At 39.7% G+C, this 23,186-nt stretch overlaps 1 protein-coding gene across 2 annotated transcripts in view; it reads right to left on the bottom strand.

The window, feature by feature from the left end:
* The window catches only part of LOC136694213 (zinc finger protein 850-like), a 159,204-nt gene that overhangs the window by 31,445 nt on the left and 104,573 nt on the right, over positions 1 to 23,186 (bottom strand). The window contains exons 5-6 of one of the 2 annotated variants that reach the window (XM_066667598.1): positions 22,434 to 22,450; positions 8,498 to 9,574 (exon numbers count right to left, since the gene is read on the bottom strand). In XM_066667598.1, coding sequence (XP_066523695.1) covers positions 8,498 to 9,574; positions 22,434 to 22,450 — 1,094 coding nt within the window. Of the gene's footprint in view, positions 1 to 7,132; positions 9,936 to 13,251; positions 13,314 to 22,433; positions 22,451 to 23,186 lie in introns of those variants that run through there. The other variant, XM_066667594.1, reaches the window with a different exon arrangement.

Raw genomic sequence — 23,186 nt, 5'->3', positions numbered from 1 at the left:
TCTCAATGGTGACTCTGTAGATGTTCACCGGCAAGTGTTGAGGGAGGTGGAAATGCTTGATCTTCCTGAGGAAGTAGTGCCTCTGTTGTGCATTTACTATCCAATAGTGTGTGTTGGATGCCCAGTGTAGAGAGCAGTGGTCTCAGTATGTGTGGATCTTCTGAAATCCATAAACAATCCTTGGCTTTGCTGGTGTTGAGAGTCTTTATCCCCTGTCACATGCTTCTGGAGACATTGCTGTTAAAGTGCTCTTGAATGTGCTGCTGGTATCTGCGCTTGGCCTTTATAATGCCCCTCCTCAGGTCGGTCCTTGCTCTCTTGTAGCCTCTTGTAGGAGTTCTAAGCTTTGAAAAGGGCCCTCATTTCACCACTGAACCATGGCTTCTGGTTGGGCATCACTTTAACAGCTATGATCTTGGTCACACCCTCAGCACAGAAGTTGATGTAGTCCAGTAGTTATGACCTGGTCTAGGTCAGACCGCAACATAAAACAAATGAAATAACGGAGTGTGATGAGTGCAAAAAAAAAACTACAACTTAGGACAGTTTTTTGTGAAATGTATTGATGTGATTGATACAGTTAGTGACCAGAAAAATGACTTCAGGAGTGACCCAGGCCAAAACAACAAACAAATCCCACACTAACTACTTTTAGGTACACTAACTAACCTGTGAAAGACGACAAAAACAAAGACAATGTGCTAACCTTACTCCCTTGCTGTGTATAAACAGAGACAAACCCCAGTTCCCAAAACAAAACGGCAGCCACTCCCTACAACTGGTACACGTTTACAAACAGGTACAACAGACAGGCAACACTCACAAAAACATTCAACAATTAACAATTCAAAACACGAACCGAGTACAACAGTGCAAAAGATAACAATTTAGTGAGGAACCATTCCTGCCGGGTGTGACGTAACTCTCTCATTTATAGCTGATGGTTGAAGCCAAACCATGGACACAGATTCCGGCATCCGGCATGCAGTCAGTCAGGAACCCAGGACTGGATCCTAGAACATATGGACAGGACAGGACAGAGATACGAGAGAAACATCCATGCCCATAACACACAGCTGATGTCCAGGTCTGTATCCTCAAAGCAGTTCTGCAGGGCTGAGGTAGCTTCTTCAGTCCACACCCTGACTGTCTTTCTATCTGGTTTCTGCTTGCAGATGAGTGCTTTGAATACAAGTATTAGAGACAGGGACAGATGGTCCCTGTCTCTAATACTGGAACCCGTTTGGCTGTTTCTGTACCCGTTTGGAAGCTGTTTTGATCGCTCTGGTTTTCCTGTTTACTCGTTTCCACTGTTATTTCTATATTTATATCTGCTTTTATAACCTACTAACCATCCATAGATCTATCTTTTAGATTGTCTCCGCAGGAATATTCATTACAGAGGCACTAAAACTGCCACCGGACCCTGGAGTAACGTTCTTGGTGTAAGTTACTAAAATCAACTAAAAGTGGTAAGTACCTGCAATTCCATGGCTACTACTGGCTGTTTTGCCTGCTCAGAGTGTTGCATGTTTAGTTTAACCCCCTTTTCCACCTCTAGCGATAAAGATAGTGGTTGTGTTTGTACTAAGTGTCAGCTAGTTAGCTCTCGGGTGGATAAAGTGGACCAGTTAGAAGTGCGCATCCGCAGCTTATTATTGTTAAGGGATAAACAGCGAGATTCAGTGTTAGCAACTCCGGGTGCCTTAGGGAGAGTTAGCACCCCCACGACTCCGGCGTTAGAGCCCTCACAGCGGGGTGAATGGGTGACGTCTTGGCGTCATAGCCGGAAAGCTAAGGCTGATGCTAACGCTGAGGACAAAGCTAGCCCACCGGGACACCACGCTCCTCCGATTCACGTGTCAAACAGGTTTGACCTGCTCAGCGAAGCACCCGCTGAGGAGCCTGTTAAGAGTGCTCTGGTTATATGAGACTCTATTGTTCGACACGTGAAATTAGCTACTCCTTTAGGGGCGCTGGCAGTAACAGTTAGCTGTTTATCGGGAGCCAGAGCGCTGGATATTAGTGGCAACCTTAGACTGTTAGCTAATAGGAGATATTCGAGGGTAGTCATTCATGTAGGGGCCAATGATATTCATCTGCGGCAGTCTGAGGTAACTAAGGGTAATATTACAGAGGTGATTAAACTGGCCCAGACGATGTCCGATGCCGTAATCTGCTCTGGCCCCATACCAATGCGGCGTGGCGACGAAGCTTACAGCAGACTTTGGGCGTTAAACTGCTGGATGTCCAAGTGGTGTTCCGAAAATCAAGTGGGCTTTATAGACAATTGGTTACGTTTTGAGGGCAAGCCTGGTCTTATAGGTAGGGATGGTATCCACCCCACGCGGGAGGGTGCTGTCTTACTTTCTTGCAGCATAGCACATAGTCTTTTAGTTAGTCAGCAGAGTAGTGTAGACAGCTGCTGACAATCCAGAGCCGGGACCAGGCCGCAGACAGACAGGCTAAACCGACGTCTTCAGGCATCACCCAGGTTCAACTGTATTGAGACTGTGTCTTTCCCCCGAACTAAATGTGAAAGTAGAAAAACAAAATCAGCCTGTTTCAGCAACCTAATCAATATTAAATCATACACAACACCTAGCAGCAACACCTCAGAACGAAAATTTGGGTTACTCAACAAAAGATCACTAAACTCAAAAGCACTCATCATAAATGATATTATAAGTGATCATAAATTCAATGTTTTCTGTCTCACGGAAACGTGGGTTAGACCAAATGAATATTTAGCACTAAATGAAGCCACCCCCCTAGGCTATAATTATGCACAAAAAAGGATGCATTTTTATTATGCAACATTTACAGACCACCAGGGCCTTACTTAGAATTTCTGAAAAAAAAAAAATTCAGCGATTTTGCTACAAACCTAGCGGTGTGCAATCATAAAGTTATAATTGTAGGAGATTTCAATATCCATTTTGAGAAGGAAAGTGACCCACTAAAAAAGGCATTTACCTCAATCTTAGACTCCATTGGTATTACTCAAAATGTAACAGGGCCTACACACTACTGCAGCCACACTTTAGACTTAGTTCTAACACTAGGTCTTAACATTGACAAAATTATTATCTTACCGCAATCCTCAGCAGTCTCCGATCATTACTTAATTTCATATGAGCTACGTTTTAGCCATAATATATGTAAGAACCCTCGCTATTCTACAAGGCGTATAATAAAACCATCTACCGCCCTACAATTTATAGAAAACCTACCAGAACTATCGACCCCAGTTCCAACTCCATCAGACCCAATGGACCTAGATGTACTAACTGATTACCTAGAAAATACCTGTTGATCTACTTTAGAAAAGGTAGCACCACTTAAACATAAAAGTATAAGACAGAAAAAGCTCGCACCATGGTATAATGATAAGACCCGTACTTTAAAACAAACATTACGAAAACTAGAGCGGAAATGGCGATCAACCAAGCTTGAAGTGTTCCATTCTGCCTGGAAGGACAGCCTTATAGAGTATAGAAATGCCCTCACTAAAGCTCGCTCAGCATATCTGGCCTCGCTGATCTCCAATAATAAAAATAATCCGAGAGCACTGTTTAGTGTGTTTTCTAGAATTACAAAAAATACTAACAACTAATTCCAGCAACTCTCACCAGTAAAGATTTTATGGTTTTTTTTAATAATAAAATTGAGAATATTAGACAACAAACTCAAGCCACAGGATCAAATCCATCCTGGCTGCCACCCGATGTGAATGATATAAAACATAATATAACTGTAAAAGAAAGACTTGAAACCTTTTACCCACTCCCACAATTAGAACTAGAGAAGATTATCACCTCCGCAAACAGTACAACTTGCACACTTGATGCAATTCCCACAAAGTTGCTCAAAGAAGTACTACCAGCTATTATTGATCCTCTTTTAACTATAGTAAACTCATCCCTTAGTCTGGGCCATGTACCCAAAGCTTTTAAACTAGCAGTTATTAAACCTATGATCAAGAAACCAAATCTTGATGCTAGTACACTGTCTAATTAGAGGCCTATTTCTAATTTGCCATTTCTGTCCAAGATCTTAGAAAGAGCTGTGGCCCAACAACTTAGTTCATATCTACATAAGAATCATATATATGAAAAATTCCAATCTGGATTCAGGCAACATCATAGTACAGAGACAGCTCTAGTCAAGATAACAAATGATCTTCTTCTTGCCTCTGATCAAGGCCACGTATCCCTGTTGGTGCTTCTTGACCTAAGCGCAGCCTTCGATACAATAGACCACAATATTCTTATAGAAAGGTTAGAAAACATGGTTGGAATCACAGGGACAGCCCTATTATGGTTCAAATCTTACTTAACGGAACGTTATCAATTCATAAAAGTAAACAATCTAAATTCAAATTATTCTAAAGTAAGATTTGGAATTCCACAAGGCTCTATTTTAGGACCATTATTATTTACATTATACATGTTACCGCTAGGCACAGTTATAAGAAACCATGACATTAACTTTCACTGTTACGCAGATGACACACAATTGTATATTTCAGCCAAGCCCGATGACAAACACAGATTAAAGAAAATAGAGGACTGTGTAAAAGACGTGAAAGGCTGGATGTTGCGTAACTTCCTCCTTCTAAACAGCAACAAAACAGAGGTCCTGCTTTTGGGTCCAAAAGCGGCAAGAAATAAATTATCAGATTTAATTTTAAATCTCGCTGACTTTTCAGTTAAACCTGGTTCAGCAGCAAAAAATCTTGGTGTCAAAATCACCCGGATTTATCATTTGATCAACACATATGTAGTATCACTAGGACAGCTTTTTTACATCTTCGCAATATTGCTAAGATTAGAAATGCCTTATCCCTTCAGGATGCAGAAACATTAGTACATGCCTTTATTACTTCAAGGCTTGACTACTGTAACGCACTACTGTCAGGATGCACCAGCAGCAATTTAAGAAAACTTCAACTAGTTCAAAATGCTGCAGCTAGGGTCCTCACTAAAACTAGAAAATTTGAACATATCAGCCCAGTTTTATCATCACTTCATTGGCTGCCTGTTAAATTCCGCATTGACTACAAAATTTTGTTATTAACATATAAAGCTCTACATGGGCTTGCTCCTGAATATCTTCAAGATACAATTTCCTATTATGAGCCTCCACGTTCACTCAGATCACAGAATACTGGATTTTTAATTGTTCCCAGAATTCAGAAGGCCTCAGCTGGGGGAAGAGCCTTTTCTTATAAAGCCCCCAGACTCTGGAATGATCTTCCAGAAAATGTTCGGGGCTCAGACACAGTCGCAATCTTCAAATCTAGGCTAAAAACACATTTGTTTAGTTTATCTTTTGGTAGCTAATGCTCCCCCATAGATAAAGGCGGCAGATCCGGGGGGTCCATGGACACAGGGAATTATAGTAAACTGAGACGCTGGTGCTGTCGTCCCGCCGCTTCTCGCGAACACTCAGGTTTGTTGACGGTGGAGCGGAGGGATGCCAGTGTTTCAGGATGCTCCCGTGTCTGTGTGTCCTCCTGGTTCTCTCCTTTTAGTTAAAGCTGTCATAGTCAGATCTGCCGGAGTCATTAGCCACACTCTGGAAATTTTCATATTTTCTACTTTACAAACACAAAACAGTTCAAAACTAATTCCATCCCTTTACATCTTTCCGAGTAAACAACTGCCCACCTGTCTGTCTGGACACTGATGGATGACTGTCGAGACCCTCCTCCACGCTTCAGACCAGCTGCCCACGCTCCAGCAACCACCAAGTGCCTTGAAGCTGTCCCTACACTGAAGTTCTCATGGACTACTAACTATCATCACCAGTAGATTGACCAGAGGAGGATGGGTCACCCCTTGTGAGCCTTGGTTCCTCCCAAGGTTTCTTCCTCAGCTGGGGGAGTTTTTCCTTGCCACTGTCACCCCTGGCTTGCTCACTTGAGGGTTTTACATTTGTTTTAACATTTCATGTCAAATCTTTGTTTTACTGGAATTCTGTGAAGCTGCTTTGTGACAACATCAGTTGTGAAAAGCACTATATAAATAAATTTGATTTGATTTGATGGTCAGAGGAACCCAGATGTGGCAGGGGTCTGGCTCTGTAAGCATGAGGGATGTTGCAGCAAGCCTGATCTAAGATGTTCTTCTTTCTTGTAGAATTTCGACAGGACATATTTCAAGCGATTCTAGCTTATCCATGGCTAGTGTGATAAACACAGATGTACTACAGAATCACAAATTCAATGTCTGGAGAGCAATAAGTGTGTTTAATAGTGATGTTGGAACACCATCTATTATCAATATATAAACATAGGCCCCATCTTCTGGTCTTCCCGGAGTCCACTGTCCTATCCGCTATGAAGATGGCACGGCTTGCTGGATCAATGCTAGCATTAGGGATATTTATGTCCAACCAAAACTCTCTAAATATCACCACACAATAATCCAGCCTGTGTGAGGTAATCCACAATCATAATTTGTCCATTTTGTTCTTTAACAATGGGAGTTGGCTATAAAGATACTTGGAATGGCCAGTTTGAACGAGTTAATTTTAGCTTAGCAGCTAACATTCCTCTATAACCCCTATTTTGTTTTCTATCACACCACTGTCAGTGTCACTGAGATGGTGGGAGAATGATGTTAGGTCCCTCAGGATAGCATTGTATCTCCGGAGGAATAAAGTCCCAGTTTGTGTGGTCTGAGTAGTGTAGAATGTTATTTGTAGCTGCTAGTAGATAAGCTCTACTATACTGCAGTTATGTAGCCAGAAAAAAGTGTAATAAAAATTAAATTGCTGCCAAAACCTATGCTATGGGCCACAGCAGTTACCCGTGCCACCATCTCCAAAAGCTGCCAAAGCTGTGGAATGTGGGCAATAACCCTTAAGTTAACATACCCATAAGTAAAACCACAGGTTTGCTTTTATTTGTCATTAGTTTATGATTAACTGAGACATTACCATTTAATGAGGCTTAAGACTGTTAACTAACATTTATTTGAAACATTATTTATAAACACTTAATAACATTAACTACTGTCAATAAATAGTCAAATTACTTTGCCATTATTGAGCCATTTTTTGATGTATATTAATGTACAAAATATTGTTATTTAAGGAACACTTATTGTAAAGTGTTACACATTATTGTAAGATTTGTACTCAGGACACTGTAATATTACCTGAGTGAGTCTAATATAGACAATATGATGCAGTCTCTGGTAGCTAGCCGAACAAAATAGCAGTTGTGGCCAAGCTGATCACTGAGTTTAGAGCATCACCAAACTTTTCTTAAATAGCTATCAATCATGAGTGCATTATCTATCGGCACTGCTTGCTGTTTCTGTCTTACCTGGTGTAAAAGTTGGTTGATTGATTCCTTTATTAGTTCCACAACAGGGAAATTCACAATGATACAACAAAGGGACAGCAACAATAAGATAATATAATATGCTAAGCTTAAACACTGAATTCTAAGAACTAATAAGGCATTTGCAAGTAGCAGTTACATTAAAGCAAAGCTTAAAACATCCCAAGCTCTAAAACCTGAGAAAGCTCTTACAACAGCAGTTATATATAAACAACTTACAGTTGGTCATCTGTTTTTCCACTGAACACTTATTTTGCAGCAGTAATAAGGCATGCTCTTCATGGTGATCAGAATGAGGAAAACTGTCTGTCTGGATGTGTGCTGACGTCCTGGTAGCCCAGCTCCATGGCTCCCCAGTTCCAGCATAATACGCAGAGTCCCAGCTGTGTTCCAGAGCATACCAAAGCCCCTGCAGAAGCTCCTTAGAGTAGGTTGGCTGTTTTCTCTCCTGCAACAAGGTCTGACAAAGACAACATAAGAGTTGTCTCCAGACTATAACCATGCACATGTTCATGAGAAAAATATTAAGGAATAAGAGAAGCTACTGTAACTGGCACCGATGAAAGGGAAAAATAATGTAATATTCTCTGGTGATCCCACAATCCACAGCAACCCATACAGTTCTTGTAAATGGAGGATTGAAGATGATCTCTCAAGATTTTAATATCTCGTAGCATACTTTCATAGTGTTTACAGTCCACAGTCCCTACACTATTATTCTGAACACAGTACTCATGGTCCACAACAACTGGCACCACCACCTCAGTTTGTTGGATGATCTCCTCAGGGTCGGACTGGATGGGCGGTGTGCTAGGATGTGTGGGGTGCTGCCAAAGTTCTAGGTCTTTTAGAAACAGATACAGAGTTGAATCTTCTCTAATTGGAGCACAGTGTAACACAACATTGACCGAGTGATTGAGGGGGAAAAATTAACTATATTTAATTCTTGAAAATATAAAACAAAAATCCATCAACAGTACGTGGCATCTGGTATCACACACTTAAATCACTCATCTCCAAATCCCCAAGCATTACACAATTCAGTTTTATGGATATTTTTACATTGAATTTAACCCAATACAGTAATTAGATCCAAATCTCTGAATGCTTGTGTTCTGGATTAATGCAGTGATGTTTCTGGACAGAACTCTGTTGAGTAAAACTCTTCCCACACTCTGAACAGTGATACGGTTTCTCTCCTGTGTGAATGCGTTGGTGTGTTAGGAGACTACCCTGTTGAGTAAAACCCTTTCCACACTGTGAACAGTAATACGGTTTCTCTCCTGTGTGAATGTGTTGGTGTGTTTTGAGGCTGCACTGTTGAGTAAAGTTCATCCCACACTCTGAACAGTGATATGGTTTCTCTCCTGTGTGAATGCGTAGATGGTAACGGAGAGAATTCTTGTGAGTAAAACTCTTCCCACACTCTGAACAGTGATACGGTTTCTCTCCTGTGTGAATGCGCTGGTGTTTTTGAAGAGCACTCAATTGAGTAAAGTTCATCCCACACTCTGAACAGGAATATGGTTTCTCTCCTGTGTGAATATGTAGATGGTAACGGAGAGAATTCTGGTGAGTAAAACTCTTCCCACACTCTGAACAATAATAGGGTTTCTCTCCTGTGTGAATGCACTGGTGTGTTTGTAGACTACGTTGTACAGTAAAACTCATCCCACACTCTGAACAGTGGTAAGGTTTCTCTCCTGTGTGAATGCGCTGGTGTTTTTGGAGAGCACTCCGGTGAGTAAAACTCTTCCCACATTCTGAACAGTGATATGTTTTCTCTCCTGTGTGAATGCACTGGTGGCTTTGGAGACTACCTTGTTGAGTAAAACCCTTCCCACATTTTGGACAGTGATATGGTTTCTCTCCTTTGTGAATGTGTTGATGTGTCTTGAGATTACCCTGTTGAGTAAAACTCATCCCACACTCTGAACAGTGATACGGTTTCTCTCCTGTGTGAATGTGCTGGTGTGTTTGGAGATGACCCTGTTGAGTAAAACTCTTTCCACACTCTGAACAATGATATGGTTTCTCTCCTGTGTGAATGCGTTTGTGTATTTCGAGATGACGCTGCTGAGTAAAACTCATTCCACACTCTAAACAATGATATGGTTTCTCTCCTGTGTGAATACGCTGATGGTAATGGAGATGACCCTGTCTAGTAAACCTTTTTCCACATGCTGAACAGTGATAGGGTTTCTCTCCTGTGTGAATGCGCTGGTGATTTTGGAGATGACCCCGTCTAGTAAAACTCATCCCACATTCTGAACAGTGATACGGTTTCTCTCCTTTGTGAATGCGCTGGTGTGTTTGGAGATTACTCTGTTGAGTAAAACTCTTCCCACATTCTACACAATCATAAGTTTTCCGTTTGTGTTTACTATTCCGATTTTTTCTGTCAGATGTGTGAATGTGGGGAGTAGCCAAGGATGTTTCCTGAGAAATGGAGCTTCTATCTTCCATAACCTCACATTTAATCTCTCCTGATCGCAACATTGTGTTATATTCCACTTGGAAATGATTCCTGATGCACCTGTTGAAAAACCTGTCCAAAAATATCCAGATATGTTCTTCTTTCCTGGAAGACAACAACAAAAAAAATGAATTAGTTAAATTCACTCTCCCCTGGCTCTCTATTGGTGACCAAAATTCTCTTGAATTTGTAGTCTGTTCCACCTTCAGTAATACAAACCAGATTCCAAAAAAGCTGGGACACTAAACAAATTGTGAATAAAAACTGAATGCAATGATGTGGAGGTGCCATCATCTTAATATTTTATTCAGAATAGAACACAAATCACAGATCAAAAGTTTAACTGAGAGAATGTATCATTTTAAGTGAAAAATATGTTGTTTCAAAATTTCATGGCGTCAACAAATCCCAAAAAAGTTGGGACAAGGCCATATTTTACCACTGTGTGGCATCCCCCCTTCTTACAACACTCAACAGACATCTGGGGACAGAGGAGACCAGTTTCTCAAGTTTAGAAATAGGAATGCTCTCCCATTCATGTGTAATACAGGCCTCTAACTGTTCAATCATCTTAGGCCTTCTTTGTCACACCTTCCTCTTTATGATGTGCCAAATGTTCTCTACAGGTGAAAGATCTGGACTGCAGGCTGCCATTTCAGTACCCAGATCCTTCTCCTACGTAGTCATGATGTTGTGATTGCTGCAGAATGTGGTCTGGCATCATCTTGTTGAAAAATGCAGGGTCTTCACTGAAAGAGATGACGTCTAGATGGGAGCATATATTGTTCTAGAACCTGAACATAGTTCTCTGCATTAATGGTGCCTTTCCAGACGTGCAAGCTGCCCATGCCACAAGCACTCATGCAACCCCATACCATCAGTGATGCAGGCTTCTGAACGGAGCGTCGATAACAACTTGGGTTATCCTTGTCCTCTGTGGTCCGGATGACATGGCGTCCCAGTGTTCCATAAAGAACTTCAAATCATGACCTATCTGACCACAGAACCGTCTTCCATTTTGCCACACTCCATTTTAAAAGACCCCTGGCCCAGTGCAAACGTCTGAGCTTGTGGAGCTTGCTTAGATATGGCTTCCTCTTTGCACTGTAGAGTTTCAGCTGGCAACGGTGGATGGCACGGTGGATTGTGTTCACTGACAATGCTTTCTGGAAGTATTTTGGACAGTGGCATTTCTGTTTGAGGTTTATGGCCTTGACCCTTACACACAATAATTGTTCCAGATTCTCTTAATCTTTAGGTGATGTTATGCACGGTTGATGATGATAACCTAAAAGTCTTTGCTATTTTACACTGGGTAACACCATTCTGGTATTGCTGCACTATCTTTCTGTGCAACAATGGTGGAATTGGTGATCCTCTTACCATCTTGGCTTCAGAGAGACACTGACATTTTGAGAAGCTCTTTTTATACCCAATCATGTTGTCAATAGACCTAATTAGTGTTAATTGGTCTTCCCGCTGTTCATTATATGCTCAATTTCCATTTTCCAGCCACTTATTGCTACTTGTCCCAACTTTTTTGCAATTTGTTGACACTGTGAAATTTTCACATCAGCATATTTTTCCTTTAAAATGCTACATTTACTCAGATTAAACTTTTGATCTGTCATCCATGTTCTATTACGAATTTAAAAATTGAGATTTCCCATCTCCACATCATTACATTCAGTTTTTATTCACAATTTGTTAGTGTCCCAACTTTTTTGGAATCTGGTTTGTACAACAGAAACAACAAAAATAAATCAGAGTTGACAACTTATGGAGCAGGAATAGAGAAACATCCCTATTGTTGGTCATATTTTTCAACATTCTGAATGTTGGCTGGTTCAATCCCCATGACTACCACATTATATACTCTGAAATTTCAACCACTCTCCCCTTTGTTTCTGAATCATTCTGCTCTGCAATAAATATCTAAAGATCCAGACACAGAAACAAAGTTGAAGTTAGAAAAAATATTAGTGTGAAAGTCTCTCTTTGATTGGTATCTTGAAAAAATCAAAGTGTAAAACAGTGTATGAAAGTCTCTCTCTGATATGTATTTTCAGAAATCACAGTAAAAATGGTGTGTAAAAGTCACTCTGATCTTTATCTTCAGTAAAACACAGTATAAACTGTGTGTTGAAAGTCTTTCTGATCTTTATCTTCAGTAAAACATAGTATAAACAGTGTGTATAAGTCTCTCCTTCTCTCTCTTTCTGACATTTATTTGGGAGATCAAACCTGGAAGCTTGGTCAGCTTGGACCAATTTCTAACAGCTTGGTGTCAGAAGTGGGATACTGCGAAGGTAAGTGACACCTCATTCTGTGTCTTCTTCTCTGTTTGGTATCCTGGTGCTTAAAGTCTTAAAATTAGTCAGATTACTAGTTTATTTTTATTTTATTAGTTTTTTTTTTTTCTCACCGAAAAAGCAGAAGAAGCCTTGTCTATTGCCTTGAGTATAATTTACGGTTCTTAAAACTGAGATTATTGTTTAGTACCATAATAGTACTTGACACCCTGCCTGAGAGTTATCTAAACCATTTTTGTTTGGTGGAGAACCCTCCGTCCTCTGTACTTATTTGGTCACTCTTTGTATAATTGTTGTTTTTTGCTGTGTGAATCATGGGGTCTGCTGTTAGTTATGTAAAACCATAAAAAGGGGGAAGCCTGAAGAGTTGGATGTTCCGGTGTGAATGTGTTGGGTTTATTACGTCCATGGAGTTATGAAAGTGAAATGCGTCTGTTGCTTGAAATCCAAAAGAGGGAATGTTACAAGGCAGAACGCAGATGGTGTAAAATCCAGCCTTTATATTCCTGAACAAATCTTTAAATATACAATATGTGAACACAACACAAAAACATGCAAAACACAACAATCCTACATCTCTAGCATAAACAATAACATTAACAACCGAAAAAGCCTCTTCTCCATGGTCAACAGACTTACTAACTCACCCACACCATGGTCCCCTGAATTAGTATTAACTGAGAGACATTTTAACACAAAAATTCAGAATATCAGACGAGTGGTTAGTACACCCATATCCAATCAATGTGTCTGTACCCTCTCCATCACCTCATAGAGACACCCTAGTTAAAATGTCAGCTCAGTACTGTTAATAACGAAGTTTTAATTGAGACAGTCATCTCAAACCATCCACATGCAGTCTCCACACACTACCAACCAAATTTTTAGAGTGTTTCACACTATAGCACCAGACATACTCCAGACTGTAAACACCTCACTTGTGTAGGGATTTTTTCCAAGGTCGGGGTATAAACGGGGTGTAAATATCTTAAAACGCGTTTATCTTCAGTAAAACACTGTATAAACGGGGTGTAAATATCTTAAACACATCTTTCCCTTCAGTAAAACACGGTATAAACGGGGTGTAAATATCTTAAACACATATTTACCTTCAGTAAAAACGGGTCTTGATTTCTCTCAGACACACAGCGCTCCTCCTGCTTCTCCACACACACACACACACACACACACACACACACACTGTCTGTCTGTCTGTCTGTCTGTCTCTCTCTCTTTCTCTCTCTCTCTCTCTCTCTCTCTCTGCTCCACAACACCCGCCCACTCACACACGATTGGCTGGAAAATCATAACAGCTGGTCTCCTATTGGACAGTCCATAATCCCGCCCTATCCTGACGTCAGACGCCACGCACGGGTTCAGTCCTGTTCCTGAGTCCGAAACTGTGCCCTATTCACTACATAGAGCACTATTTTAAGGTGGTGTCCCAGAATCATTCACTACCCTCCTAAACTGGAACACGACTCACATTCACCCCTTGAGACGAGGACATCAAGAGGAAGCAGAAGTTAACTGAAGAAGTACATCACCCCCTATGTGGGTAATTAAAATAATTAGTGTTTAAGTGTCTACAATCTACGGAGCCCCTAAAGGGACTGGGGGAAAAATAAAAAAACACTATTGATTTTGCGTTCCCTCGCAAATAGTTTTGCGTTCCCTCACAAAATGCATTGCGCTCATTTGCAAATGTTTTATGATACACGATTGTCTTCGTGACTCAGTTAACACATCAGGACACTGCAGTTTCCAGGGAAATTCAGCCACTTGAAACAGAGATTATATTAAATGTATTTATTTATCTCTACTAACACACAGTTTCGTTGCCAGTGCAAATCGTTCATACATCTGTAAGAAACTGCCTAACATCAGAGGAAGTTGTGAACAACAAGTGCAAGTCAGAACACCGTAGCTCCACGTATCTCCATACTAACAGGTGTATGAGACGTAGGCAGCTTCGTGAAAGTGTGGACGGCTGGGTTTATTTATTGTTATTGACTAGGGTTGGTGTCAAGCTAAGAATCTTAACGAAAAACCTTTACCAAGCAAAGACTCTTAAAAGTCCGGTCATTCAATAACAAGATGGAGGGTGTAAGGTAGTGGCTTAACACACAGAGATCTCAGGGCACGCTGCGGACTGATTTTTACAGAGACGTGGCTCAGCGCGATGACTCCAGACACGGCTGTGGACCTAGAACCGGTCACTACACCATGCATTTTGTTTTATCTGGGAATTCTGTTTTTTAAAGCTGCGGTAAAAAGGATATCATTTTCTGCCAGAAACTTTTACACACATTACTCCAATACACTATCAATAGCTACACATTTATTCAGGTGTTCACTCCCCTTTCTCTCCCACTGTTTGGAAACTGTGTTCAATGTCTGTATCTCTGCACTGTTCACGTAACCTTTGTCCATGCGCTTGCACTTTAAATTCTCTCATCCTCATTTCATAGCAGTTAACAACACAGCAACAAACATTTCAGTTGGTGCTCCCCAGTAACATATCCATGTTTTCTGCTCAGAAGAGATGCTATGTCTTTATATTTCAGTCCAAGAGCAAAGTAAAATTCAATGAGCTGCTCCATAGTTCACCTGACATGCACAGCAAGCACATAATCAACAGCAAGCACAGTACTACGAAGCCCACAAAGTATTTGCGAGGGAACACAAAATCAATAGTGTTTTTTTATTTTTCCCCAGTCCCTTTAGGGGCTCCATAACAATCAGAGAACCCTTTGTTTTGAAGAGATGTACTGTGACTTGGCTTTAGATAAGACATGTTTGTAGTCCGCGAGGTGGTGCTGCCATGCTATTCGGAAACATTCTAAATTTTTGTGTCTCCATTTACGTTCATAGTTATGAGCAGCCAGTTTTAAGGCACGCGTGCTGTCACTGTACCATGGAGCAAGCCTTTTCTCTGTAAATTGTTTGGCCCTGACAAGTGCAACGCTATATAGGTTTGTACACAATAAAGTTTGTAGGTTGTTTGTAATGAGCTCGAGGTCATTTGGGTGAGTTGGAAAAGAAATGGTGGTACGGTCTGGAAGGTTATTGATAAAATCACTAACCGCTGAGGTTGTTATAGTACACTTTCTAATATAGGGTGGCTGTGGATGGATATCATGGTTTAAAGCAATTTCATATATGATTAGATGGTGATCAGATTTGATCTCATGTATGGATAGATTCTCTATCTTCACTAGGTCCAATGTGTGTTTGAATCGACAAACAAGTAACAAAGAAAAAGAAATAAGAAAAAAAAAATAAAATAAAATGGGGTTCACTTAAAAAAAAGAAAAATTAATAATAATAAATAAATAAATAAATACATTTCCTTAAGAAGTGCCAAGTAACTTTACTAACCCTAGCTTCCCATCATCCCATCATGCATCCAGTCTCCTATATTAAGAACAGGAACCAATTTTTGTTGTTTTTTTTAATATGAGTTAAGAAACTTTATTATTTTGGAATCGAAGGTAGGTCTAGCTGTTTTACATATGTGAAAAAGGGGGTCCACATTGCCCAAAATTTTCTTGGTGACCCTTCGAGTGTGCGATTGATTTTTTTTGTAACCCCACACATTTTAAGACTGTTTCAATCCAGACAGCATGAGAGGAGGTATAGAGGATTTCCATCTGAGCAGAATTAATCTTCTTGCCAACAAAGTGGTAATGGCAATTAGATCATTGTTCAATTTAGTCAACTGTAGAGTGGATGGAGAAACCCCAAATAATGCAATAAATGGGTCTGGGTTAATCAATGCATCAGTTAAAGCTGTTAGCGTAATAAAAATCTCAGTCCAAAAATCTGTAAGAGCCAGCCAACTCCAAAACCTGTGTACATGATTTGCAGGGGATTGGCCACATCGTTCACAGTTAAGGTTTATGTTATCATACATTTTGGATAGTCTTTCTTTGGTCCAGTAAGCCCTGTGAATAAGTTTGCACTGAGAAAGGCCACAGCATTCACAAATGGAGGAAATATGCACCCTTTTAAGTATTTTGTCCCATAACTCGTCAGTTATTCCCATCCCCAGTTCTTCTGCCCACAAAGTTTTAACTTTATTTAATGGACTGCTTTGTACAACACCAATTTCTCTATAAATTATTGCTAAAGATCCCCGTAGTGTAGTAAGAGGGGTTAGAAAAGTGTCAAGTGGTGTTTCACCAGGTAGAGAAGGACGTTGAGAGGATATGCTACAAATATAACTTAGAATCTGTAAAAACCTAAAGAAGTTATGTCTAGGGAGACCATATTTGACAGACAACTGTTAAAATGTAGGGACAGTATCGTCAATGTAGAGATCTTTAAGTTGCTTAATATTATTGTCAATGGACGGAGGGAAAGCTGGGCTGGAAGTCACTGTAGCACAAAGAGAGGTTGTCTGAAATTTAAAATGTCGTCTGAACTGGTTCCAGATGTTGAGTATTGTTTTAGCACATTTTTGGTAAAAGAAGAATTAAGGGCCTGTGATAGAGGAATGGGCAAGGGAAGACAATGATGCTGGTCTTGATGAAATCACCTCCATCTCCAACCAGATTGGGGATGGGGTTGTCACTTCACCTTGCCACCAATATTGAATAATCCTGAGATGAGCAGCCCAGTATTATGATCTAAAGTCTGGTAATGCTAGGCCTCCATCTGATTTGGGTCTCTGCAAAAGTTGTTTATGATGTATCCTAGGAGTTTCAATTAAAAACAAATTATCATAGAGAATAATAGGCAGGCACTGAAAAAGGTAAAGGAATTTAGGAAGAATGTTCATTTTAATTTGCCCCTAAAGAGAACTGTAGCAGAGACCAACGCTCCAAATCATTTACAGCACGAGCCAGTAGAGGAGCAAAGTTGGCCTGAAATAGATTTTCAATTCTATTGGTAACTTGTACACAGAGGTAGACAAAGCTTTTATTAGCGATATTAAAGAGTAAGTCACGTAAAAGCAGATCGTTTACATGCATATTTACTGGCATCAGTTCACTTTTACTAAAGTTCAACTTGTATCCAGACACATAGCCGCATGATTTAAAGATGGAGAGGACACCTGGAACAGAAAGAGAGATTGGAAAGATAAGAGAAAATCATCTGCAAATATGGACAGTTTATATACACGTCCATATCCGAGTATGCCTTTAACACAGGGTTTAGAACTAAGTGCTTTGGCTAGTGGTTCTGTAAGAGGTCTGCCTGGGGCTGGGGCGAGGCTGCCTGCTAAGCCACCCCCAGTCACTAGAGGAAGACAGAGACACTCTTAATTTGGGCAATTGGTTCCACCTGGGCTCCTATTTAAGGGAAGCCAACACACACCTCTGTGCTCAGTCTTGGGTTTCTCTTTTCAGAGTGCCGTGCCAGTCTGGCCGGTAATTCGGTAAAGGTTCTTGAGTTTTCTCCTGGGTCACTCTATCTTCTGTTTTTCCACCAGACCTTTCCCTCTGGTTTCTCCTTGGATTCAATATTATCCTTTCTTTGCCATTTTTTAATATAAATAAATAATTCGAAATAAGTTGTGTTCTATCTTTAATTTCTTTTGTCTCGTCTTGTCCCTCCCTTTTGTTTTGGGAAGCTCTCTTGCCTTTGTTTTCTTTTGCTCAATTTTGAGCTGATCAGTTTTCCCCTGACATCTTAAGTTTTTCTCTCGTGTTACATTTTGTCTCGGTGTTCCTAACTTCCAGAGTTAGGGTTGTTTGTGTGTCTCTGCACTTGAGGCCTATTTCTCTAGTGCTCTGTTGGTGGCTTGCCCTGTTTCAATCCACCCCTGGGTGAGCTGCCACATTACAGGTTCTCTGGCAAGCGTAAATAATAAAGGACGTAAAGTACAGACCTGACATTGATGTTGACAATGATGATTTGGGTATTGTTACTTCTAACAGATTCTTGAAAAGATGAATACAAAATTTTTATCCAAATGATACTTACCTAAAATATAAAACAGGTATTTTCACTCTATCCGATCAAACACTTTCTCAAAAATATTAAATAGTCTGCAAAGGTTAAAAAATGAATGTTTATTTTTGATTAATCTTGTTTGGTCAGGTGATATAATTAAAGGAAGTACTGTTTCAAGGTGTAATGCTAACATTTTTGCTTAAATTTTATAATCCACATTTAACAAACTAATTGGATGGTATGATTCACAGTCCAAGAGGTCTTTGTCATTTTTAAGAATATGACAGATAAGTTTGTCAAGAGTCTGGAAGAGAACCATTTGCAAAGACTTCATTATACATTTCAATTAAAATAGGGGCTAAGCTTGTAAAATTAGGCTGAAACTTTGACTACATTTTGTTGAAAATGTTAACTAGAACCAAAATTCAGCAGAGCAAAGGTCCTATAAAGTAATAATGTTAATTTTAGGCTTTATACTTATTGTATTCTGCTGGTGTGGGGGTTTTTAGAAAACAGTCGTACAAAAAAGACGTGACAGTGACAGAGATGGAGATCTTAAGCACAGGTCCTTCTACCACTGAGAGCTTAGCTGTTGAAGACGACTGAGAGTATTTCTACACTTACACTATCTTTAAAAAAACTGATACCAGGTAGTTTTAGATTTCACTTTTAAATTTTACAAAAAACCATACAGTTCATGTTGATCAAAACATTTTAAAACATCTACAGTTAACTCTGTATTTACCGTGTCACGCCCTTGTGTCTGTTTTCCCCGCCATGTGCTCTCTTAGCACATGGCTCTGTTTGTTATTGTTTGTGTCTCCGCCCTTGTCCCGCCTTTGTTCCTCCTCCTCGTCAGTGTCCTCATCAGTCTCATTTGCAATCTGGCCCTCTCGTTATCTGTCTCAGGTGTCTCTTGTCTATGTAATGTATTTAAGTTCCCTTCTCTCACTTCCTCTTGTCGGTCATTCGTTTCATTTCTAAGGTCATGTCGTTTGCAAGTCTGTCTGTCTCCGTCGTTTCCTGTGTCATGTTACACAGTCTAGTCTGTCTGTTTTGCTATTACTCATTTCGTTTCCCATGTCTTGTTGTTTAGCCCTCTAGTCTGTTTGTCCTGTTTGGTTTAGCTCTGCGTGTTTAGGATTAGTCTGTTTGTCTCTGCTGTTACTCATTTTGTTTCTCAGTCGTCATGTTGCCTGGTCTTGTCTGTTACTCGTTTTTTAAGTTATGTTGTTACCAAGTCTGTCTCTCTGTCGTTACTTAGTCTAGTCTGTCTGTCTCCACAGTTTTTCATTGTTTAGCTCTCTAGTCTGTCCCGTTTGCCCTGTTTAGCTCTCCGTGTCTTAGTTTAGTCTGTTTAACTCCCTTAGTTTGACTTTATTAGCTCCGTTTATTGCCTTTCTGTCGAAGTCTCTGTTTTATTATCATTTGTTTAAATAAAAGTTCACTGTGTTTTAGCGAGTGCATCCGCCTCTGCGAACCTGACACCCTGTCAGATAAACATAATTATCTTCAATCAGAAGTTCTTTTAAAATGTAGTAAACTACAAAACTCGTGTGGATCAAGCTTAATTTTAAAACATGCTTATATTCATATTTCAAGTTACATTAACACAAATTAAAGTTCATATAATTTTATCAACTACACTTCACACTGGTCTAACATTTTAAAATGGACTAAAACTACAATGCTGGCATGGATCACATTTTAAAATTCTGTTAGGAGTCCTACACCAGTGTATTAGCTAATAAGTTTAGTTATAAACAGTCACATAAAAATGAATACTGTTGTGAATGTTTCATTTCTAGTTGGCAAGAAAATTACTTGGCTTTACCTTTGTTTCAGTGAGCAGCACTGAAAACAGTGAAGATGAATATATTCCTGACACTGAGGAGATTAGCTCAGAAGAAGGTAAAATTGGAGAACCGATACTCCCTCCAGTACACAATCTGATAATGTACATCAAAAGCAAAGTGAAAACAAACCCTCTTCATCTACCTCAGCCATAACCTCAACTATAGATGTCAACATCACAAACTCAGATGGTGTGAATAGAAAGCTGTGGAAACTGATTAGTGACAAACCAAGATGAAGTGACAGACTGTAAAAAGTGACACATGCATCATTAAATTGTGAGAACATCTCTACAACAAAATGGGTAGTGACAAGACAAAGCAGAGTACATAAGACAGAAAATGCGAGAAGCTGAAAGGTTGCTGTTTCATTCAAGAAAAGCAGGTAATTTACATAGAACTTGATGATTTTTAATTCCTGCCCATTTCAACCATGTGATCCTGGCTGTGGAAGATACATGTGGCTATAAGGATGATGACCATGTATTCCAAGTTCCGTCCTTAGCTCTAAAGTTGGGCCACACCCTTAAAAAATGGCTGACAGTAGAATGTCAAGCACAATGTTCTCTTTCCGTTCATCATGTGAAAAGCAGGAAAAAATGGCTATACAAAAAAAAAATCCAAGATGAGATTTTTTAAATTTGTAATTAGTTAAGTGCAGTTGTTCCATTTGCACCGGACCAAATACTTATTTGTTCGTTCATTCTTTTTACAAGTTATAGATTTTTGCATAAATCACAATAGGTCACTTGGTAATAATGAAGTAAATAATGAGTTATAGTGTGTTGGGGCAAGGACTATGTAAAATTTTTCAGCAGTAAGTCATTGTCACACTTCTGCCCTGTTTAGTGTGTTCTTGCTGTGGTATGGTTGACAGGGAGCACTAAAGAGGGTATTATTGTCGCCACCTGGTGGGTTGGATAGGACAATAAAAGCCCCAGGATCACCAATAATTGTCACTCCCGCTTTTGATCAACCAAGGTGGTGTGTGTGGGCGTGCAGCGTCGTCGCGGCGGTGGAAGCTGAGTCGTATTTCTCTGGCTGAATTGGAAGCCAAGTGTCCGAGTTTTAAGCAGGTTTCTAGCTTTGCTTGACTACCCAGTGAGCTATAGGGTAGATGGTGGTTCGAGGCCACGGATAACTGATGTCGCCGTTAAGGCTTTACACTTGATTGCAGTTGCCTGAACGTCATTGTTCCAGTGCTGGTTGATCGCACTTTGCAGCAGCTAGGTTGGTGTTTCTCTTTTTTATATTAGTGCATCTTATCTTGGTGGGTTAGGAATTGTGATATGGGGAGCAATGCGGTTAATGGCGATTTATGTTTTAACTTCAATATAGTAATTGACCGCGGTGGCCTGAATGTCACACTTCCTGTTCCAGTTGATCGTGCTTTGCCTCTAGGTGGGTGTTTATTTTTTTATTAATGCACCTCATCTTAGCGTTTTTTATTGTTATGTTTTAAGGACAGGAGTGTACTGAAATGTAGACTGATCCTGTGTTTTATGTTTCAGTGGCGCCAGGCCTGGTTGCCTGTAGGCCACTTTTCATTTGTTTCTTTTTTTTTTCCTCTCCCTTTTATATTACTTGCTTGCCTCTCATGCCAAATTTTAGCAGTATTGTATTGATTTATTGAGCCATCTGTACTGTTGTCTTTTAATTTCCTTCTCTGAGTGGACCATAGGACCACTATTTTTACTCAGTGTTGCTAGGGGTTGCCCTTTATGCCCATTTAGTGTTTAACGCATTTGAATAAGTCTTAATTGTGATGGCCCTAGAGTAATTATTAGTGTTCTGCCCCAAGGCTTAAGTTTGAGTACTTTTGGTTTTTTTCTTCTTGTGAGTGGTTTATGTTTAGAGGTGTTTTCTTTTTTTTTTTTTTTTTTTTGTTTCTTTGGGGTAATTAATTGGAACTCCTTTATTACTCTGTGGGCATCTTACTATTAACCTTTTAGGCTTTGCCAGAGGTAGTGGGCTGAATGGGAGTGTTCCTGGTGTTCACTATGGAATTCAAGACTCGTGTTAATGTGAATTGATTTTTATGCTGTGTTGACTGAATAAAGTGCCTTTTGTTAAGCAGCCTTATCACTCATTTATTTGAGAAACCTGACAGGGATCCCCATACCCTTTAGACAATTGGGGTGGCGTAGTCGTGGTTATTATATGTGGCGGTAAGCTCTTTTATTTTATAGAGGGTGCATAGTAGTAGCCCCTGGAGCGTGTGCCCCGCCACACTGCTTTTGTTTTTTTGTTTTTTTTCAGCCATGTGCTAAAGGAGCACATGTCTCTTTGTTTTGGTTCCTTGTCATGTGATTGTTACCTCTGTGATGTGATTACTCTTTCCTCATTTTTCTAGTGTTGTATCATGATTACTTCCCAGATGTTTCTTGTATGGGACTGTCTTTTATAGCCCATGTCTACATCAAGTTTGAACTGCCGTACTTGGTAGTAAAAACTTGGCGAGTTCGACTCGCGAGTACAAACTCCCAAGGACACTGTGGATGTTATGTAATCTGCTTGTTAAGTCGTCACATATTGACCTTGTGAAATGTCAAGTCTGGGTACAAACCGCTGCTCTGTATAGCCAAGTTAGTGAATTTGCCGCTAGATTTAGTGATATTTTTTTTTTTTTTTTTTAGACCTTCTAGCAAATTATTATTAATAGTATGAACATTATTCATTATTATGAATGGATTATGAACATTCAGAATATTTTGATTATCTTCCTGGAGATATGATTGTTGCTTGAAATTTAAGTATGGATGTTACCTATCTACAATGCCATTCAGTAATAAAATAATACAATACAATAATAAAATACAATACTGGAATTCTGTGAAGCTGCTTTGTGACAACATCAGTTGTGAAAAGCGCTATATAAATAAATTTGATTTGATTTGATAATATAATTCAAAGAAAAATAAGCTATATGCAGTCTTTCAGTCAGCCAACCACACCAAGTTTTGCAATTTGAATTATGCTTATGTCTTCTCCTGTACAAAAAACCTATCAATTAAAATCCATTTTAATTTCTGTACACAACAGTTTATGATAAAAATTGTCCTGATCCGGAATCATGTGTATAGTTTAGAGTAACTGTGGTGGTTTTATTAGAAAGTTTGGACTATTTAAACCATAAAGGAACAAAACCTTACTGCTTTCATACAAACAGAGCAAGGGATGCAGAGAGCAGGAGAGAGAGGCTAAGATCCACAGTAATAATTACTCGTGTTAACATTTTTGGACAGATGTATTTCCATTTGCCTGATGGAATCAGATCACAGAATACATTT

This window comes from Hoplias malabaricus, chromosome 4, assembly GCF_029633855.1.
Source record: "Hoplias malabaricus isolate fHopMal1 chromosome 4, fHopMal1.hap1, whole genome shotgun sequence".
Classification (NCBI taxonomy): Eukaryota; Metazoa; Chordata; class Actinopteri; order Characiformes; family Erythrinidae; genus Hoplias; species Hoplias malabaricus.
Note: the sequence above shows the minus strand (reverse complement) of the source record. Positions and strands in the feature narration are given on the sequence as shown.